We start from the raw sequence: 22,992 nt of genomic DNA, 5'->3' as shown, positions 1-22,992 counted from the left end.
GGTGGCCATTCCCAAAAGTATGCTGTATTCCTTTTTTTAAGAGGTGCTAAGGTAGTATTCTTAGATGTTATCCTCAACCACAAATGTGAGTTGTTTCACACACTGACTATTCCCTTTCTGAATCAGGGCATCTCACAGTACTTCCTTCACTACTTATGACTGAACATGTCTTTTACGTGTTGCTTAAGAATGGAGATTAATCCTTTTTTTTCTTGGTATCTTTTTGTTGTTTTTGATTGGGAAGATACCTGTACACTGCAGTACAGTACAGACTGCTCAGTCAATTTTCTTTGAAAGTTTCCTCCTACATTTGTTTAACAAAACACTTAAGAGACCTGTGCTGTACTTCTGAATTCACCTCAAGAATAAGATCATAGCTTCAGCTGAAGTCTGTGTTTTTGATGATTTCTCCAAGCTTCAATCAGCTTGAATTCATTCATTCATTCATTCATTTACTTATTTATTTTTGGTGGAACAAGTGTGATTTGTGCTTCCCTCACCTTCTGTGTTAAGGCTTCCTTGGCCCTAAGTGCTCTCTCTCAGGAGCACGCTGTTTTCATATAGAAAACTAGTACTGAACCCGAATGGTCTGTTATACTGAAATACATAAACTATTGCAGCTTGTTTTAGGTAATTCTGCAAAACAGCAAATCATTAAATGGGGCTCTGACATGATATTTTATTTATGTTTTTTACTGAATTGCAAGCAAAAGCAGTTTTTTTCTGAATATTACAGAATCTGAAAGTTTGGTCATCCTATCCTGCACTGATACAGATAGATACAGATTTTTCCTTTTTTATGAGGTAAAAAAAGCTTCAGCTCTAAAAACAATTGCATGAAACATGTATAAGGACATAGATACACAGAGGCAAACTCCTGGCTTTTATTAAATGATGTAATGCTTATTGTAGGTATATTGGACTTGTAGCACTCGAAGGAAATGAAATTGCAAAAGCACAGATTTAGGACTTCATGAGGTGTGCAGTAAAATCTCGACAAAGATGTGTAGGTGGAATTACAGGTACATCCTCTGACAATATTTACATCTGAAGCACCTTTATGGCTTTGTACCATAATTACACTGATATTGACGTTAACATGCACAGATTAAGATGGAGATGTGTAGCTGTTATTCCACACCTCAGTGGCTTGCCACATTCTGTATTGCCCCAAGATTGTAACCCACTAGGTTTTTGTTTCAATTAAATAACAACTGTGAAAATGTAATAAATTCTGTTTGAAATAACTAAGCATACTTCTGAACTCCAGACTGTATGGATTTCAGTCGAGTAGATTATAGCCATTGGGGCTGTGTGCCTGGAGGGTAAAAAAAGTAAAGCTAGAATTCTGTCATCTCATTTTTGTTCTCTGTTGTGACACCCTCCTGCTCCCGGGGATACAGAGTGAGCAATTTTGGTCCAGCTGTAATGCTGCATTTTGCTCTATGGCTTAGCAGACTGGGGTATCACAGAAGAGCAACAGCAGTCTCTTCCCCAGAGGTTGACGGCATCGTTTCTCTGTAGGCAAACTGCACGATCTTGCTGGAGTGCCACCATCTGCCTGCCTGCAGCTCTTGGGAACAGGAGCATTTTATGTTATGTTTTATGTTGAAACATATTATGTAAGCCCACATATTTTGCACAAAGTAATTTTGCACAATGCACAGTCTCCCTTTTGGTCTTGTACATTTCTGAGGAGTATTAATTAGATCAAGACAAGGGTACTCAGCTAACTAAGTCTGTCCCAGAATGTAGGAGCTTCTTCATGCACTGTGCACCTGGTTCAGTCTCTAAAATCAAGCTGTGTCCTTTCATGCTGAAGTACTGTACACAAAAGGTAGCCTTGATTGCCTAAATACTTCTGTTTCCTGGCTTAGCAACAGATGGCAATTCGAAAAGCGCTTATTGTCAATACATAGGCTTTTTTTTTTTTTTTTTTTTTTTTGAAAATCAAACCTATTTTTGTAGCTGTCTGAAAAGGTAATTTGAAACTACCTTGTCTTTGCTTGCTGGGACTCTGCTTGTGTTGACTAATTCAGTGACAGGAATTCATGTGGTCTATGCCCATGCCTCTAAGTTGCGTATGTTGTTGTCAATTCCAGTAAGCAGGAATTACATAGAAATAATTGTTTGATCATATGGGAATCTCCCTATTGCACTTTGTGTTTAGATATTTTTTTGCTTGTATTTTATCTTGCTATCTTTTTGTCTGTATGTGCAAACTAGAGAGAATGTAGGAATTGTATCCGAAGTGAGTAAATCAGAGGTGGAGCTAGAGAGGGTGGCTGCCCTGCTGCACCTTATGGCCCCTGATGGCGGGTGACTTGGTTTTTCCTTTATCTTGCCAAAACATTTGCCAGAGTACTGATCGTAATGGCCCAAAGCTGGACCAGAACAATTCCTCTGATGTGAAATGCCCTGATACCTGTAACTGAATGTTAGAGCTGGTCCAGAGGAGGCCATGAGGATCATCAGAGGCCAGGAGCACCTTTCCTGCCAAGAGAGGCTGAGAGAGTTGGGGTTGTTCAGCTTGGAGAAGAGAAAGAGACATTACTTCAGAGACATTACTGAGGTCTTTTGGCTCATAAGATAAATGGAAAAAGACTTTTTACCAGGACCTGTAATCACGGGACAAGAGGAAAAACTTTTAAATGGTAAGAGGATAGGTTTAGGTCAAATATGAGGAAGACGTATTTTACACTAAGGGTGTGAAGCACTGGAACAGATTACCAGAGGTGTGGATTTGCTATGCTTGGAATGGTTCAAGGCCAGCTTGGATGGGACTTTGGGCAACCGGAGCGAGTGAGAGATGCCTCTGCCGATGGCAGGGAGTTTGGACTAGACTATTCTTAAAGATCCCTTCCAGTCAAAGCCATTCTGTGATTCTATGAACATTACTGGATTTAAGTACTACAAAAATAGGTCATATTTAAGTAATACAAAAAAAAAGTTGTTGTAGTGACATTCTGTAGCAAACTCAAGTCATGGTACTACATGGTGCTATTAAGATCTCAGTAACTTTATTTTACTGATAATTTTTTGTATTGAGGTATGAATCAACATTTTTCCAAAACAGATGCTGAATCGATTGTACTTTCACTGCACTTCTTTGAAGCTTGACTAATGTGATGGATTATGCCAAAAAAATTACTTTTTTATGTATCAAGGTAAGAAATTGTGTCTGTCATGCTCTTGTGCTACAATAGCTACAATAAGTTTGTCGGAATAAAAGATGCTTCACTGACAAATTAATACTCTTTCAGCCTTCCTTCAAAACCAGGCAAACGCTTTGGTTTAGTTGTGTCTTCTTTTTTCTTTCTCATACTCATTTCAGCAAGGAAATAAAGAAAAAGTATTTTGGTTAAAAGGCTTTAAATTCACAAGTCAATGTAAAATTAAAAACCTGAGTAATATATAGCCGTAGAAATATGTATGCTATACTTTCTATGGGATTAACAGTTTTGCCTTTTTGTAAAGCTCTAAATATTATGTCCACTGCTAGTCTCAATATTGTATATTAATATGCCAATATTATTTCCATAAGTGTTGCCTTAATAATTTCCCATTACTCCCTCCCATCACAGTTTCTAGTGTTTTTCTCTGACTTTGACTTGAAATGAATGTCATGAAACTTGATTCAAGAAACCAAATTTTTGAGTGAAGGTTTTGTGTCTGGTAACATATGTATGCAATTCAGTTTCAGAGATTAGCAATGACTTTTGGAACTCTGCTTTCAAAACTAAGTTTATCCATTGCAGACTGAATTTGCAGTTCATAAGCATCAGGAGTATAAAATTTGCAGAATGGTGCTCTGCTCTTTATGCAGCAAGCTATTAGAAAACCAGGAAATAATACATTATGATAGTGATTTTTCTCAGTACATTATTGTTTCAGACTGAGATGCTATAAAGACTTGAAAAAAGTGAGCTCGCATGACTCAGATACTAACCTAAATCACACTTTCTAACTATTATTAGAATTCATACGATGGCAGCCTCTGTTAGCTTGCTTTTCACATAAATTGTGTGTTACTGGGATTTTTTACCCACAGTAATCTTTCTCTTTTTACAAAATGTCAGCTCACAATTCACAGCCTATTAATATGGCAATATTATTTCCAGAAGTAAAGAAAATAAGTCTCTATCTCAAGCAATTAAAATTGTGCAGCCATGATTTAAGTAGAATACCTTTCAAATAATTCAAGTCTGATAGAACTATGCAACTATTCCTATCCAGTCTTTCATATTTTATTCAAGGAACTGTCAAGCCTCAAATTTCCACCACAGTTGTCTTCCACAAAGAAGATAAAACTAAAAGAGTATTAGAGAAGAAGAATATTAGTGTCCCTAGTGGATGAACAACCATCTTATGGCTGTATTATAGAAAACAGGAATATTAAACAGAACAATGTCTTTTTCATTAAAGGTCAGGAGCTGCCTACTATTAAGACAAGCTGGTTTTACCAGTTACAAAGCAGAAATGAGAAAATATTTCTGAGATGATTCTAGAACACATTCTTGTTCTAATTTTGCTTAAATAATGAAACTAGTAATATATTCTTCATGGAGTAAGACTGATGATCTGTCTGTGTAGTTCTCAGCACCGTTTTTTAGGAGCAAGTAGCTCTAGGAGGAGCCCAGAGAGGACTGTAGAGAACCTGGATGCGGAGAACAGAGATGATTTTGGGAACAGTTATCATGTAGGTAGTTGGTTCCTGAGAAGAAATGTCTGAATATGCTCTTTCTGTGAGCATTTTTAGGACTGAAGTTGCTCCTCCACCAGATGACCTCAGGAGGGGCATTGGGGTTTCTGTGCTAGGTGACTCACCCGTACAGCATGGAGAATTAAGCTGACACAATGAGACATAATTTGTACCCAGCCAGAATGAATGTGCCTACTTATCACCATTATTATATATCAGAGATTAATGCTTTCCCATTTCAGCTTTTCCACGGAAGTCAATTTGTGACTGCATTTTTCTAATGAGCATGTCAGTAAGCAGCACACAGAGAGAAGCGTGGTGTTTGTTTTCCAGATATATACACATAGAAGTGAATAGCCTGATGCTGTCTGATTAAAAGATAAAATTCTTATGTTCCCTCTGTTAGCTTTTCTATTGGACATCTGTGGCTAATGTGGATTTTCCTAGAATTCAAAACAGCTTCCTGGCAATGTATTCAGCCCAAGTATAACTAAAAGTGTTTTTCTGAAGCTAAAAGCAAGCTTCTTAGTTCTATTCAAATGTTTTTAGTATGCTACAGCCAGTCTCTGGTTAACCTTATTTAATGAGTTTTCAGCTTTATGGGCCATTAATTTTCCAAGGGGTTTTGCCTTTAGAAGAATATCTGTAGGTGTTTTATTTCCATGTTGCAACTTTTCTTGTTGAAGTCAGTTGGGAACTTTCTATCATTTTCTTTGGGAGCTGTATTTGGGAGTTAGGTTGCATAGCAAAGAGTGGCATTAACAACATTCTAGTCCTGCTGTGGTGTGCTTTGTCCATATACAAAGATTCCTATCACTGGGAGCATCTCAGTGTCTGTAGTAAGTGAGGACTCTTTGAAGAATTCTGTCAATATGTTCAAATTTCAAGATGAGAATTGTGTCCTGGGCTCTGACTGTCATTTTTGATCTTCTCACTTTTAAGTGAATCTATAATCCTTTACAGTGTAGTCAGTGGTTTTCAAAAACATCTGCAGAGGTAATTATTTCCCTTGTAGTAAGTATTGTAGGAACAATTGCAGCCTTTTAAATATCCAAGTAGCAATCATTAATGTTTGTGTGTAAGTTATCAGTCAAAACAACAATATACTAGAGGCACCTACAAACAGCTCTGTTCTATAATGAGGAAGTGCTGCTGTAGTGAATTTCAAAAATCTGAGTAAATGGCAGTTCATTTCCAGACAGCCTTGGTAGCAGCCTTCTTACTTTTTTTTAACTTATTTATACATCTGCTGACTAAAACATACAAGAAAAAACACTCGTTTTCTGAAAATGCCCCCAAACTGTCCTCTCATGACATGTAGCTTGATTTTTTTTTAACCAGCCAATTATGTAATGGTTTCCCAGTGACTGCAGTCAATAACTGCATTAAGCAGTCAGTTAACTACAGGGACCAAAGCAAAGTACATCTGAACAGTAAAGGTACAAAATAGTTTTACAGCTTAAATGGCAGTTCTCTGAGGTTTACTTCGGAGTGCCGATATTAAAGTGTTAAGTGTTACATGCTGTCAGCAGAATGTGGAACATACTGCAGCTGGTTTCACAATGGAAGGCATGACTGGAGATCTAATATTTTAATAAGACCTGTAGCTCAGTAATCAGAAACAAGATACAAAACGCAGATACATTTAGTTCAGCTGACACAATCTCCTAGTGTGATGCACCACAAGCATAGTGCAAACTGGGGTTTTATATTTCAAACATATGCTTGAAGTTAGCCACAAAACTAAGAAGATAATTGAATGCAAAATATGTTTTCACATTATTCTGAGGAAATTTCTAACCCTGATCTCCCCTTGTTACTTCTGCAGGGTGCCCATTGGTCTAGTCACAAACTGCCTAGTTGCACCTGTCTTAGGGCAGATGTGAGATGGTAGGAAACCAAACATGGGTCGTCCTCAGGTAGTGAGCTGCTTGCATCCTTAGCAAGGCAGAGAGTGCACTTTGGTCAGAGAGTATGCAGATGTCAGCCTGTCTCCTAGTCCAGGAAGAGCAGGAGGAACATAATTTCCATGGACTTTATGTTTATATAGAGATATACATCCAAGTCTGAGCATTTGGGGACTTGTTGTGGAGGTAATTATTAAATACTAGGCTAGATTTTGTTTTATTATTAATGCAGTCTACATTCCGTACTGTCCCTCTGCAATTTATCCCATAGACCCTATGCTCCTGTGTTCTAAATCCTTAAATTTTTAATGCTAAGAGAAGGAAATAAAAGGTGGCATCTAAGGGTAGAAATATCAGTGTGTGTATACCCTATATAACATATCAGCAAAAATACACTAACATAATCAATGCACAGAAAGAGAAGGAAAGATTACAAATAGTAGGCTGCAGTGTAATTGCTGGGTTGCAGCCTGAGCCAATGGTTGAGCACCAGGTGAGAAGGCATGGCCAACCCAGGGAACTCAGGTGCAAGCAATACACCTGAGTGATTGAAAGGGGTGGATCACAGAATCACAGAGGCTCCACTCCTCCTCACTCTTTAGCATCTGAGGGAATAGTGTTTCTCTGGATAGAGATTACAATCCTATTGAGCTGATACTGGTTGTTGAAAGGGATTGGCTGATTTTCCTTTGTTACCTGTTATAGCTCTGTAGTGTCTGTCTCCTGTGCAAAGGCACTGTTATCACCTTCTTTTGCCACATGTGGACTGTTAGAAGCCCTTTTCCAATTAGAAAACTGAATGTTGTTGTCTTTCACTATATATGGCATGTAGAAGAGGCCCAAGGTCTACTGTTGACCAAAACCCTTACTCTCTTCATTTACATAAGTTTGAATTTATCAGTAAAAGAAAGAGTTTTTTTTCCTGAGATGTCTAATTTTCCTTCATAATTTCCACATATTTCTCTGTTACACTTTATCTTACTGTATAGTCTACAGAAAGATGGGTAGCTCACCCATTATTTTTTGACACTTTCAGGATAAGACTTTTGGTGTCAGATTTGGCTGAAGGTAGTGGTGGAAGACAGAAGTTCAAAGAAGACTCCCGGAGTTTAATATAGAGATGGAAAAGATTTAAAAATAGTAGTGTCTAATCTTCAGATGGTAACTGGAGTGCAGTACGTGCTTTTTGTGACTTACAAGTGTTAATGTACTTTTTTCTGAATATTGTTACGGTGATTATATATTTAACATGGAAACCTAAAGTAACTTCCAGGGTTGGATATGCCCAGTGTACAGGGATAAGTGAAAGCTCCTCTCAGCTCTAGATAAGTTTGCTGAGAATATTTTCCTTTAACCGATAGGCTTAATTGTGGGTTGCATTTTAATAACTAGTCCTTATAAAATCCAAGCCATGTTTTGTTATTACTCAGGAATTTTCATCTCTCTTAAAAAAATATTATTTTATTACTGTTAGTAGTTAAAGTTAAAGCCAATAATTTCATACTAGTTCTGAAATGTTAAATACATGACATCTTTATTAATCAGTTCAAGAAGGCTTCTGTTTAAGTGTTCATATGAATGAGGTTAAACATCAACTCTTCTTTAATTAATGCTGTATTTTACTGATGTTTTTTTTAAGCTTATTGCAATACAGTATCATTCAGCTATTGAAAACAGTATCTGGTGGACATATCTTATGTTTCATTCAAGAACTTAGTTATGGGTTAAGAGTAGCCACGTGCAGAGGAGAACATTAGTCTTCTCCTGAGAGGACCGTCTGGGGAAAAATTTGGATAGGAGATATGGTGATAATTTTTTTGTTTAAAATCTTTTCAGTTACCATAGGGAACTAGACAGTCATGTTTTAGAGCTCTGGGTGACACATAATTTCTCACAGATATGTACTGCCAGTCCCCTCACTGCTGCTCAAGCTTTGTTCTTCCAAATAAACCAATAAACGCTTTGCTGATTTTTGATCATTTACCAGTCTGAGCTGTGTGGGTCTGAAGAACAGAACAGATGCTCCCAGATTAGGTCTTACATACAAAAATCTCTATTATCTTTTCATTCTGACATGTGTTCAGGTATAGAATTTCTGAGTGGATGAGTGAGAGAACCATTACGTGACAATTTCAGATATTCTGATTTCTTACTGAACTGTTTAAAAAAAAATAATCAGAAATGAGCATTTAAGCTGCATACACAGCTTTTTATTTGTGATGGTCTTGATATTCTTTCACACAAAATAATAATAATAATAAAAAAAATTGCAACTACTTTTATGAACAAAAGACTTCCTCTCAACAGTAGAGGAAAAACCTAATAAACCAGATATTCCCATGTCCATTTTAAATAATGTGTTTGGGCTAATGAATAAAGAAACCATTAGGGCTAATGATAATTAGTGAATAATTTGGACTAATGGTTGAGAGGTCAGTTGGATCATCTGTGAATAATGAAAGGGAAATTATTCTGGCATGCACTAAATGTCTTCAGACTTTTACTGAAAAGGAACAGAAAAAATGACTTGTCAGATGTACATGTGGGCATATCATGTTAGAAATGTAAAGCTCCTTGAGAGCACCTGAATAAATATTTGGGGTGAGGCTCTCGAGTCAAACAGTCGTGCTGAATCTGATAAAAGGCTTTTCAGCCAAAGCATTTGACCTGGCTGAAGGTATATGTCACTTGTCTGCAGCCAGAACTGGGAGCTTGTTGAAAACACAGTATTTTGTGGAAGTAAAGCAAGAGAAGGGAGATAGAATGCCCATAGTCTTTTAGTGTAAGCTGTTTCAACAAGGTATGTCTGCTAACTTCCTTCATTTTCAGACACAAGACTTCTATGGTTGCAAATCTAGACATTAGATTTTGTTTACTCATAGATTTTTCAATCTAGGAATATTTATAGAACTCTGAGAATTATTGAGCCCAACTCCCGGCTTTACATGGGACCACCTAGACTTCAAACCCCTTGTCTGAGAGCAGTGTCCAAACGCTCCTTGAACTCCAGCAGCTCCGCGCCGTGCCCACAGCCCTGGGCAGCCCGTTCCGCGCCCACCGCCCCCTGGTGCAGCGCCTTTCCCGAGCCCCTTTTCCCGCCCCTCCCCTGACGCAGCTCCATGCCGTTCCCTCGGGCCCTGTCGCTGTCACACAGAGCAGAGCTCAGCGCTGCCCCTCCGCTCCCTGTGAGGAGCTGCAGCCGCCATCACGCCTCCCCTCGGCTGCTCTGCTCTGGGCTGAGCAGCAAGGAAAGGAAAGGAAACTTGATAGACATATATTAAAATACTATATAAAGGTGCACATTTCTCATTAAGTTTGTGAGTAAAACATGCAGACACAGCATATTTTTTAGTTCAATTTTAAGGTCTTTTCTGTCAGTTTTCGTTATAAGTTTACCACCATGACTGGTAGCTAAAACAGGCGGTGCTTAAGAAGGAGGCCGTCACTGGGAATGTTTATTTCCCAGCTAACCAAGTAATGGGATTCATTAGAGTGAAATGAAACTGAAGCCTCTGGTGAAGAAAGTGAAGAAAAAACATACAAAAACCCTAAATGGCTGAAAGCTTGTGAATGTTCCATCATGGAGTTGTCAGCCTCCTCCTGTGACAGTGCCCAAAGAACATTTTTAATTCTGGTCTCTGGGTTGGATTTTGAAAACCTGTGCTGTGCAACACCCTTGACATGCGATGGGATTCTTCCTTTCTCTGACGTACAGCGAGCAGGATGTGGCCTTTGTGAGCTCCTGTTTCTGAGCTCCTTGTGAGCTCTGTGGAGCTGCCTTGGGGCTGGTGGTGCAGTGCTACAGGCACTGGCAGCCTCTGAGCCTTTTGAGGGGCTCTGCTGTGGTCTTCAGGGAATATGAGGAAGCTGCAGGCTTAGGTGCATGTCAGGAACATTGAACATTGTAATGATTTTAGACTACGAAAAAGGAAAGTAATGGAAGGCCAAACTTTCCAGAAATCAAATCAGTCCTGGGTACCAGACACTTGTCTAACTGAATTACATTGTGCCACTAAGTATAGGTGTGCTGCTACTTTCTGTAAAAAAATGCTGCTGATTGCTTCCTTTTCTATGAACTTATTGACAATGTTGTTAAATCTCTCTTTTTTTTTTTTTTTTCTTCTGTGAAAGTAAACAAACTGATAACATTTTCAATCTTCTGTTTCAACATTTTCAAGGACATGGTCCCATTATTCCTCCCCTTCTCATGTTATTCTTGATTTCTAAGCTGTCTAATTTGAGATCTATTTCGCTGCTGTTAAATCATGGCTATTTTGTATTTTTGTGAATCAGTACAGCTGCTTAGGGCCCCAAACTACAGTTGTTAGGCTTTCTTCAACTTGTACTTTAAAAGGATTGGTTGCTCAGATGCTCCTGTCGAGCATTAAAAATATCTGGAAAGCACATCTGGAGTCAAATCAAGTATGCTTCTGACAAGCATCTGGTAAAGCACAAAGGTTTTTAGGAGGGGAAAATCAAAAAAGTGACAACTGAGAAATGAATTAAAAATATTACATCTGCTGTTCAGGACTCTGGAGTGGTTTTATTTTTTAACACTTTCCAAGATATAAAATTCATTGTTTTTCCAGATACAACAAGAATGTAGCTTATGCCCAAAGAACTGAGAAAACAGAATGAATTTCCTTTTAAAGAAGGAAATTTGTTGACAGTACAGATACTGTCTATATTTCATCTGACTGCTCTTTAAAATAGACTTTGCTCATATTACAGTATATTCTCAGATATAAAGGAAAAAATGTATGTTTCACTTATTTTAGAAAGCTGATAAGTTCGTGTTTTTTCTCCTACACAATCTGCAAATCTTCAGAGGGCTGGAGCACTTGAGGGGCTGAAAGCTGGGGCTCTTTGGCTCAGAGAAGAGGAGGCTCCAAGAAGACTTTAGAGCAGCCTTCCAGTAACTGAAGGGGGCCTATAGGAAAACTGGGGAGGAACTTTTTGTAAGGGCAAGTAGCAACAGGGTGAGGGAACCGTCAGGATGAGGGTTTGAAACTGAAAGAGGGTGGATTTCGATTACATATTAGGAAAAAAATTATTTACTGTGAGGATGGTGAGACACTGGAACAGGTTGCCCGGTGAGGTTGTGGATGCCTCCACCCTGGAAGCATTGAATGCCAGGCTGTCTGGAGCTGTGAGCAACCTGGTGTAGTGGGAGATGTCCCTGCCTGTAGCAGAGGGGATGGGAGCTACATGATCTTAAAGGTTCCTTCCAACCCAAACCGTTCTATAATTCAATAGATCTTACTTCTGTTAAAAACTTTCCATTTCTAAATTTGTTTGTAGCAAATAGAAGACTGTACACAACTCCTCTTGTAAATACTCTTATAAATGTACCTTATTATACTCCAGTGTGGAAAGACATGGTCAAGTAATGACCATGTTTAAAACAAAACAAAAAACACACTTTGAGGGTCAGATATCTGTGTATGCTTCTAAACTTACTTATGTCATAAGTTGAATGGTTCAGGTTTATGTCAGTGGGCAGGCTGCAGCTGTTCTTGAGCTGGCATTTTTTCAGGCTGCCAGAAAGCATGTGCATCACTGGGTATATTCTGTATATTAGAGCAAGACAAGCAAGAGCTGCAGGACCTTTACTCTCTGCAGCTGATCAGAAAGGACAGCAAAATCCAATCAGGAGCAGAACATGCTTGTGCAGCCTCCTCTAGCATTCACCTCCACTGAAATCTTGTAAAAAAAAAAACAACAAAAACCATAGCAGAAGTAAGGATGCTCTGGTCTGCAGACAGAGACCATTACTAGAGAAAAGGTTAGTGGTACCAAAGTACCACTGAGTGGCTTAATCTGGATCCTGGAAAAACAGATCTGTATGAAGGTTCTCAGCACCTGGGAACTGAGCACACAGGTATTACTTCATGTTTGTTATGGGTATGGACTTCTTTCTTGCTCTCTTCTTTTTTCTTTTTTTTTCATTTTTAATTAAAGTCTGCTGTTTTTGCCTTGAGCTAAAGATGACAGAAATTATTTATAAGCTTTTTCATAAACCTGGCGCAAAAGGTTTTGAAGTTATTGACAGAGCAGCAATAATGAGATTACGGATTTGTAATTGAGAGATAAATAGTAATAGCTATAAGGAGAAATATATTTTAATTTATTAGCCTTTGTACTCTGCAGCAACTTTCAAATAATTAGGTGGGAATGTTTTTTGTGCCTTTTTATGGGAAAATCTTTACAGAGACCAAGTCGATAAGACTTTTGGCAGGTGTTTCAATAGCAAATGCCATTTCCAAAAGGTATTTTAAGGTTAAATTTATGAAGCAACAAGTTAGAGATCAATCTGATTGCAGTTTCTCATCTTGGCAATATGTGTCAGAACGCAGGGTTTTAAAGATTTTCTATATTTTCTTATGTCTGTATTGCAGAGGGGGAAGAAGTGCAATTATTTGTAGACTTTTCCCCTGTAATTATAAACATGATCCATACTACATGTTAAAGGAAATGGAGAGGAATTCTATCAGGAAATGTTTATTAATCATGTTGGATTAGACATTTTTATGTCTTTTATAGTGAAACAAGTTACACTAGTCATTAGCTAAACAGTACTTTAAGTTGTTTCTTTCTAGACTTATGCTAAGAGTGGTAAATACAGGGTTCTTTATCTCAATTTTGTTTTCCACATATATTTGCAGTATGGTGCTAAAATATTGTATTAGTAATAACTCTTTTCAGTGATTAAATTAAAATATGTACTATTGTTTGCTATAGTCTCTTTTTCAGATGTAAGCACTACTGGAAATAAATAACACAAAGGATGTTATCATGTTTGTAGGGTCATTAATTACAGCTAACAATTAGTTCAGCTGCATTTTATTCTGGCTACACTTGACAAAAAATACTGAACGTTGCTGAGAGATTTTGAACAAAGTATTTTATGTATAATAAATGGGTAGGAAATTGTTCCATGGTCACAAGAAACATAATACCTGATAATGGGGTATGTAGATATATATGCACGTACTTACATAATAATAATAATGTTACCAGTTTGTGCAGGAAAAAAAATGACATCTGACTGTATTTTCTGAACAGATTTAGCCAATTGTCATTAACTGTTTTTAACCTTTACACCGTCATCAATACTAAATAATATTATATCAACTGCATGCCTGAACTGGAAAGCTTTGTGCTTCTGTCACCTGTCTTGACAGAAACATGAAGGAAAATGAGCTACCGAGACTTTAAAGTGATTCATTGCTTCCATTAAGGCAGTACGTTTTTAAATCATGCTTTCATTTTTCTCTTCCTTGACAGGAGGCATTGTCGATAAGGACCTTCGTCACTACCTCAATTTACGGTTCCAGAAAGGTTCGGTAGACCATGAGCTCCAGCAGATCATAAGAGACAATCTCTACCTCCGCACGGTGCCATGTGAGTAGGGTGGAGATGCAGAGATCTGTTTTCATAGTGGCAACAGACCATCTGAGTTAATGCTGCTGAGGCCATTTGCAAAGTGTTAAGAGGTGAACTGTAGTTAAAGCAATCTTCTTGTAAATAGATTAGTGGGTTGGTTTATGCCTTCCACATTACTGGAGAAAAAACGAACTGTCTAATTCTGAATTAATATCTGAAACTGCTTGATGTTTTCATAGTTGTAGCTCTCATAAACTGGCTGTAGAATAATAATCTTTTTCTTCAGTAGTTGTGGAAGGCACAAATTAAAGAAAAAAAAAAAGCAGTTTTTTTGGGCTGGTTAAATTAATGTCCAACAGAGAGAGTTTGATCTGCTTCGTATTTCACAGTATTGTACTTCACAGAACAATACTTGGGAGTTCAAAATGCATCAGGGCGACAGAGGAAACCTGTAAACTGGGAAATGTTTGGTGCAATGGGCATGGCAAAGAACATTCACGACGTGTATCCATGTTAGTTCTCTTACTGTTCTGTGAGTCAACTATATCTATATCGAAGGTATTTTGAAATCTCTAAAATCATTTTTATAGCTGCTGAAATTGCCTGTTTCTGCAGGAGACATGAAATTAGGCAGAGTAACATAAGGTATGTCAGACTGTCATGGCCATGCCTTTCAGAATAGATCTGCTTGGCTGACAGGCAACATATCAATTGCAATGGAACAAAGTTCCACTGTTCTTCTATCAAAATAATTGCTTGGTAGACAGAAAAAAAGTTCTGGTTTTTGGAAAAAAAAAAAAAAAAAAAAAAGAGCATCTTTGGATTTACATGCTTGACACTGGAATGATAGGAAGATGTCCTGAATAAGGGCCTGTGCTATTTATATGGCAGTGGGTGGGTGGTCTTTGAAAGCCATTTTGTTGTGAATGCTACTGTACAACTTCTTCTTTCATTACATTGAAGAACTGAGCTTTGAAGTGCCAAAAAGAGGCTCAATCATTTTGCTTTTGTTTTGGAAGCTGAAAATGGATACATATAATGTCTCAATTTCAGGAGTTCTATACTTCCTTGATTAAAAAGGAGAGCAGACAGAAATTAAAGACTATTTTACCTGCAGGATACTGCAGGATAAAACAAAACACGTTGCATCTTTGTAATGTCTGTGATGAATTAGCTTTGTCTGAAAGTACTGAGAACCAGAGCTGAAGTGAAAAGGCAAGTACAAAGAGGTTTTGAGGTTAAAACCCACTTCTTAGGATACCTGGTTGATTATTACTGATTGATTATTGAGTAAGCTTAATATAGTCCTACCACATACTTCTTGATGCTGGAGATACAGATTTAAGACAAGGAAAATCTAACAATATGGCAAGTATTGCACACAGGTAAAAGTTACTGCATATGGGCAGTAAGAACATGATGACTCAACTGATTGCTTATTTATTTATTTTTAATCAAGGCAATAAGAAAACACTCATTGAATCAAGAGAAATACATAGCAACAGGAGCAAATTTATCATTCAAAAAGAAACAATGACAAAGACCAAAATTTGAAACCTGTTGCACAAATTCACATTTTCTTTCTGCTGCAGTTAATGCAACTTCTCTGTCATTGTATAAGGACAGATGCTTGATTATTGTAATATCATCTGAACGGTTTTAAATAAGTAAGAATTTAAAAAATAATAGTGACAGGGATGAAAGCAACTAAATCTTGAGGTAAGTAGTATGTTCTTGGGTGAGTGGAAGATGGTTTTCAATGGTGGTGTGTGGAATAAATAGTACCCAAGCCTAAGTAGCCTGTTTAATTGGAAATTCTCTTAAAAGTTCTATGAAAATGTCTGTAATCTAAAAAAAAGAAAGACATTTAAAAATTTAGGCAGGGTGATACATGGTTTGCTAAGGAAGATTTTGTAATCAAGTAGATGAAAAGGACACCCTCACACAGACTGCAACCCAGAATTCCCCTCGATCATAACTGAGTAGAGTCTTTTTAAATCCAGTTTTACTCTGTCTCCATTGTTTGTGTTTAGGATGAAAACTATTTTCTTTTTTCTTCTAACATAAATTGTTATTTTTTGAATTGTGAGCTTACTTTTCATGGGTGATGATGTACAAAATTTTCTCCTTAGAGCAGTCCATTTTTGAAACTCTGTAGGCTGATATTAATGGTTCCAAACAGTGTAACAGGTAGGGAGATGATTTCTCTAGCATGCAGCAGTAGTGTTTAACTGGCTACAACATTGTCCACAAGTTCACTGAATAATAAGAACAAACTAACATGCATATTGCAAGTCTTGCATCAGATGCTGACACAGCAGCAGCAGCATTTAGTTGGTCAAATTCTTGTGCAGAAAAATTATAATATAGAGAAAGCAACTGCAGATCACACAGCCTTTATTTCCAATGGCAAAACTGCAGTATAAAGAGGAAAAATATGACAAATAAGCAGCAACCTTTTCCCTTTAAAAACACACCTGCAATCTTTTCTGAGTTACAATAATTGCCAGGGAAACCAGAAGGACATTTATAAGACAGTCTTTGACCTTAAGTTTTTACTGTTTGTTGCTTTTGTTCAGATTGACAGCACTTCCCCTAGCAAGGCAGTGGGCATGACTGCTGCTTTCTTAGCCATTGGCTTTCCAGGCCAAACTCATACATCTTTCACTTATGTGAAATGAGTGGGGTGCTTTCTCTGAAGTGAGGAATCAGAAAAACAAATATATACCTGCTTTAACTCAGGATAAGCCAAATGTATTGGAAATGGGTAAGATGGTATTTATCAGATACAAATTTGAACTGTACATTATATTTTATTCCAAGTTGACCAAAGGAGGGATAAATAGATACACAGCGGATCAGTTCTGCCCTCTGAAACTGTCCGCTATGAATGGGACACATTGCTTGGTTCCTCGGGGTTCTCTGTTTTTATTCTTGCAGTGCTGCTTTCTACCAAATTGGAAATGACTTTGTGATCCTAAGAATCAAATGTTGCCTTCTATAAGTCATTACCATCCTTAGTGCTAGATGAAAGTGACTCAGTGCATCATCAGCAGGAATTACATACTTGTATTCTAGGGGAGAATGTAGTGCAATTGTACTTGCAGCACTGGAGATACAGCTGTTAATTAGCTTTGTCCCCAGAACTGTGTGACAGCAGTAATGAAACTGACACATAAACAAGAAAAGGAAGAAAAAGTTCTGTTAATTTGAAGGTTAGTTAGAAAAGCAATAGAGCTTTCAATAGAGAAGGTCAGGAAACTGGAAGTAAAGATTCAGTATTGTAAACAACACAAAAGAAAATTACCCTTTGAAAGAAAGAAAGACAGTGGTCTTCTTTCAAGACACGGCTCTTGTTTCAATGCAAGCATGACGACTGGACTTCAGATGCTGAGAAACCTGAAGTAATTCAGGTGAGAAATATGCTGAGGATCTTAGAGGAAATCAAAGAATGATAAAAGACAGTTCTGGAGGAAAGAAAAGCTTATAGGTCTCTATACTCAAAAGATTTCACTACACTGTGTCTCATGCATTTTCTTCTCCCTCTTCTGTTGTATGGGTTTGAAGCACAACTTTGATGACCTAAATTTATTCAGAAGTTATTTAGGGGCACTGACTACTGAAGTGTGTTGGAATATCAACAAACAGCCATGGTAAGACATGTTAAACATAGATAAGTGATCCTTGATTTTCTGTCTAAGTCTGGCCAAGAGAAAGGTCATGAAATGTATCTAAGACTGTGAATGCTATGGACAGACACATTTAGTTGTGCTGCACTTTGTGCTTTGTATGCTATAAGTAAACTGCAGTTGCCACATGTGTGTGCACCTTTCTAATCTTACTGTAAGGAGAGATGGCTCTAACTTCATGTCATCACAAGGATGAAGCTTTGAGATTAATATGTGGCAGGAAAACAGTTTTGGTAGTGACCATCGTGCTTCATTTGGTGTTTCTTCCCTTAAGTTGCAAATTTCCCTTCCATAAGAATTTGCAAAATAGTGGAGCTATGATTGAAAATAGTCTGTATGCTTCTCTCCCAGGCAGGGAATATGAAATGATAGTGGAAGTGATTAAAGTGATTGAATAACACTGTAAGAAGTCAAACAGTGACAAGCTGATTCATAGAAGTAAAAAAATCATCTATTAATTTGAAGAGATTACCACTGATATCCTCTGGGATATAACCTCAGATTGACAGTTGTAATTGGGCTTGCTGAAATGAATGGCTCTATCCCACTGCACTTATATACACAAGTGGAGATGGCAGCCCAGACACCTGGCCATGTGTGAGAAGTGTTCATGTGAAATAGTAAGAAAAGTGATAGAGAAGTTTCCTTCCTAGTGTTTGCACTTAGAAAAACAGCTATGATGGAAAATGGTGGGAGTGGTAAGCAGCCCTGGCTTATTGCACTAGATAATGCTGTATCACTGTTAATGCAGAAGTCTTGTAGAAAGAGTGGTTTATTTAAGACATTGTCAGATACATAGGAAGAAAGGTTCAGTCTCTGACAGCCAAATTCTGTATATGTGCAAACAAGGGCAAGAAGAAATACAGTCATTATGTGCTAGAGTTCTCCACATGTGAAATAGTGGTGATAATTCTTTCCTTTGCTTAGCATGCCTTACAATTGTTCTGTGTGAGGACAGTGTAGGTAGCAGAGTGGAACCTGTGACCACAATATCTTTCCTTTCTGCATTTATTTCTTACTTTTATTCATCCTCTGTGTATAATTAGACTATTGGGTCATTGTTATATTGCAGTGTGAATGACTTTAAATAAGAGCCACACATTCAGACATTATTTTGTTCAGTTCTAGTATAATCCAGTCTGTGTACAAATAGACTTAACCTACATTCTGCAGTATCGTCTGTGTGCTGTAAAAATGTTACACATTGCAAACTGCTTCTGTTTGTTGTCTAGTCTCCTCTCCAGAAGACAAAGTATGTGCAAAGTATTATTATCTAATAAGATGTGTTTTCTGCTTGGAGCAGAAGGTGCTGCAGGGTAGTGAGGACACAGCTTTGGGGCAATTCGCTCCATACTTTCAACCCTGGAGACAGCTCCATCTCCACAGCTATCATAAATTTTCCCTTTAGCACAGAGGATCACTATTTTAGGAGGCTGAAGTCATTCACAGTTTTCCATGAGTACCAATCAGAAAAATGAAGGAATCTTTGGTTTTCCAAGTATGGCAGTGTGATGAGATTTTCATCCCCTCCTCCTGGCACTAGATGTGAGAGATGTAATCATGGAACATAAATTTTTATTTGTTCCAATACTTTTGCTACTATATACTAATTATTATTAAAAGGGACTAATCTTTTAGTCATGGTAAATACTGAAGGAAATTCCAATTACAAACTAGTGTTTTCACCTGAAGTTTCTGATTTGAGAACTGGGGAAAGAGTGGGAGAGTCAAATGGGTGTTAAGTATATATTTGGTGAGGGTACACACAATTCAGGAGCACTTTGTGCATTCTTGCTGCTCTGAATAAGGATGTGAGGATATATTTGTATAATTCATATTTGAACAAATATTAATCCTTTCAAATTTCTTTCATAAATACTTTGTTCCTCTTCTAAAAAGTCTAATACAAGAGCAAAGGGGGGTGTGTGAAACAGACTTGCCAAAGGTATCATATATTTTCCTTAAAAGTTAGTTCAGTTTCAAAAGTATCTTTCAGGAGTGGAAATTCAGTGTGCAGCTTTGTTCTTAAAATAAACAAATTAAGAAGTCCAGATAATGCTGGTTGAAGATCTGCTAGTTTGACGTCATGGGGATCTATTCTTAGGATAAAATAACCTGTGCTTAGCACACGGTACTGCCAAGAAATGCTCACATCTCTGCAAATAACAGTACCTAACTTTAATGACTACTTTATTCTTTCAGACAAGTGTTAGTTATTGCTAAGCCTCGACTTTGATGGCTCAGAATAGAGCAATGCAGAGCTCTAGGGAAACTTTGTTGTTGTCTATCTACCAGAGCAAACCTCCAAGACGTATTTAAAGCAGAATCATTGGCAAGCCTGTTCAGCCTTTGTTGTATGTCAAGCAAAATTAAACCAAATCAGGTAATTACGTGAGGTGAGGGCCCTGCTATGCTATATGCAGTGCAGCCACATGTACCTTATGATTATGAGGAGGTCACTGCTTCAAATAACTGACAGCCTGAGTAGAGGAGGCAAAGAACAATGAGTGAATAAACCTAAAGCATAGTCAGTGCTGGATATTAGATGGAACAACGTTTAAACCCTGTGGACCTTCCTTTCTTTTCCACTACATGTAACATATTTTCCACTTACCACCTGGAAGCACGCACAGTAACACTCACATGTTTCTCTGATGGCACTGGGACTGTCTGGTTCAAAGTGATTGGCTTATGCATCGTTGTATTGACTTTTCCATGTGAATTTATGGGTGTTTTTGTCTGTTTCAGAGCAGATGTTATTCAGTAACTGCAGTCAGCAGGTACGCAGTATTGCTCAGGCTCACAGTGTGTTCGGGCTGCAGGCGCTGCCTTGCCATCAGCGTGAAGCATTGTTAGAATAGAAAACCAAGCAAAAAAACAATGTTATTTTATTTATCACAGTGAATTATGATTTCATCTTAATTAAGATCTAGGGTAAACAGATGCCGAAACTATATCTACAAATTGCACGGTTGATGGAAAACATTGCACTGTTTGTCATGAGAAATAAAACACATTTCTGTCAGCTTTGCTCAGAAATTTCTCAATTCTACATAACGAAGACATCAACTCTCAGCTGTTCAGTGACACATCCATCTGTTTTGAATACTCACCTTAAAATAATAGGAAACCAAATAAAATAAATGCGGGTCAAGATGAGGAAGATATGGAATGTGTCAGATGTGATGTAACTGTAGCATGAAGTAAGAACAGATGTAATAAAATAAAGAGCAGAAGTTGTATACCGGCATGATCTGTGTGCAGTAAGCCAAGGTCAGTGTAGTAGTGCCTCCAGTAGCTCCATGTCTGAGATACAAAAGCACCCTTTTTGTCCCATGATGGTTTCTAACAATTTCACCTTTCTCCTGTATCTCCAGCATTTGATCACATCCTCTACATGTTTCTTTTTCCAGACTATTACTGCTATTAACACATCATCCTCTTGACTAGCTATCAGTCTAATGTGGAATATTCAAATCATTCTGTCAAATATATTTCAGTGTTACTGAATAGGGAACTGTGGAGATAGCAGAAGCACATTTTGGTAAAAAGAAATGAAATGCAGAGGTTCCAGATTGTATTTCAGAAGGATTGCTGAAAGCAGTGATCTGGATTTAAATGCAAAATGGTCTTCTAATTTCATCTTTAAAATTCTTGAAATTTTAAAATTTTAGAAATTTATTTCTAATAAAATTTTGTATAAAATAATTTATAAATCAGTATAAATTTTATAAAAATAAACACTTCTAGAAAGCAGTATTTTTTTCAAATTATAGGTTAGAGATGCTGAGTATTTTCATAACCACAAATTATGTGTTGTTATTTTATTAATGTATTTCCTTTGTATTTCATGGAATATAATCAGTAATGCATATAACATGCTCATAACGTATTTTTAAATTGTTCTCAAAAATAGTTTATCATTTTATATTTAGGAAAGACTGAAATTCACTCTGTGTGGCCAATGGTCTTTACTTTCATTCTAGTGGCTTTTGCTAACGACAAAACACGCACCACTCATTTCATGTCATCTGTATTCTATGATTCCCGTGTTTGGTTTTGACTGACATGCAAACTTTCTTCTTCAACTCAAATTAGTGCTGGCATGTGTTCTTCAGCTCTTATTAGTAATGGCTTCACTGGATGCTTGACCTGACTTTTGGCATTTGTTAATCACATAGAAACAGAAGAATATAATTTTATTCAAAGTTTTAGATGTGCATCCTCGTAATTTTGCAAAAATAGAATTCGTTTTTTCTCTGCAGAAGAAATTGTGGAGTACTTCCTGGAAAATTTGATCACAGGTGTGTCAGTATTCATACAGTAGAACTCTGTCCTGTTGCTTTTTACGTGCTTTGCAGATTGCTGCCCATCATTAACGACCTTTAGTTCTTTGAAAAATTTAAACTATGATTTAAACTTTGGCAAAGTTTCCTTGAGAAGGTGTTTTTACAGAAGATTTCCTAGTAGCTGTAGCAGCATCGGTAAAATGCTCTAGCCCTGCCACTATACGTATGTACAGTGCTGTCATTTAGTTTTTCACATTCTCAGTTAACATTTGCAACTTACACAACCTATCTCAACCTGATACTGAGCCCCTCACTCTGCCATCATCATGCAGCTTCTCTTGATTGTGCTGTGCTTTGCTCACTTGCAGCTGATGAGAGCCATCTGGCTGCATACATTTTTCCTGACCAAATAGAAACAATTTATTTCAAAAGATGGCAAAATCATTCCGTTTGTACAAGTAGAGGGAATTCAAATCCTTAAGGGCAGACTGAGGTTCTTCCAGTTATTTTAACAGCTTTTGGCAACGAATTAATCTTGTACTAATTTACTTGGTTAACCAGGTCTTTGGGGTATACATCTTTTATCATTCCTCATTGAACTCATGTACTTACAGATCATACTTTGTATGCTAATTCCGTCTTGCATTGTCATCTAATAAAAAATGCCCACAGAATAACTTAGAATAATATGGCTTACAATTTTTGAGGATAAAAATAAATGGTTATCCAAAAAATATTTTTGAACTAGATTAACCAAGAAAATTTTCAATTGAAAAAGATTATATGAATGCATTACTGACATTCAGGAGGTGTAGGAATAAATTAAAAGCAGGTTAAGAGCATTCGAATTCTTCAGTGGTGATTAGTTGGCACATCAAATTCCCTTTAGCAGCCAACACTAGCTGAATATCACTGAGAAATTGCTAATATAGTTGCAGCTAAAGCAACTTCATGGTATTTACAGCTTATGGGTTTGTATGTGGCTGAATAGAATAAAATATGCTGTTGTCACTTACTTA

General features: G+C 37.3%; 1 protein-coding gene across 6 annotated transcripts in view; it reads left to right on the top strand.

Moving 5' to 3' along the window:
• MAGI2 (membrane associated guanylate kinase, WW and PDZ domain containing 2) overlaps window positions 1-22,992 on the top strand; it is a 699,053-nt gene that overhangs the window by 188,453 nt on the left and 487,608 nt on the right. For all 6 annotated transcript variants that reach the window (XM_052680840.1, XM_052680841.1, XM_052680839.1 and 3 more), the window contains exon 2: window positions 13,897-14,013. In XM_052680840.1, the coding sequence (XP_052536800.1) occupies window positions 13,897-14,013 (117 nt within the window). The remainder of the gene's footprint in view (window positions 1-13,896; window positions 14,014-22,992) is intronic.

Source organism: Tympanuchus pallidicinctus, unplaced genomic scaffold, assembly GCF_026119805.1.
Source record: "Tympanuchus pallidicinctus isolate F22 unplaced genomic scaffold, pur_lepc_1.0 scaffold19, whole genome shotgun sequence".
NCBI classification, from domain to species: domain Eukaryota; kingdom Metazoa; phylum Chordata; class Aves; order Galliformes; family Phasianidae; genus Tympanuchus; species Tympanuchus pallidicinctus.
This window is presented reverse-complemented; position numbering and strand designations above follow the sequence as displayed.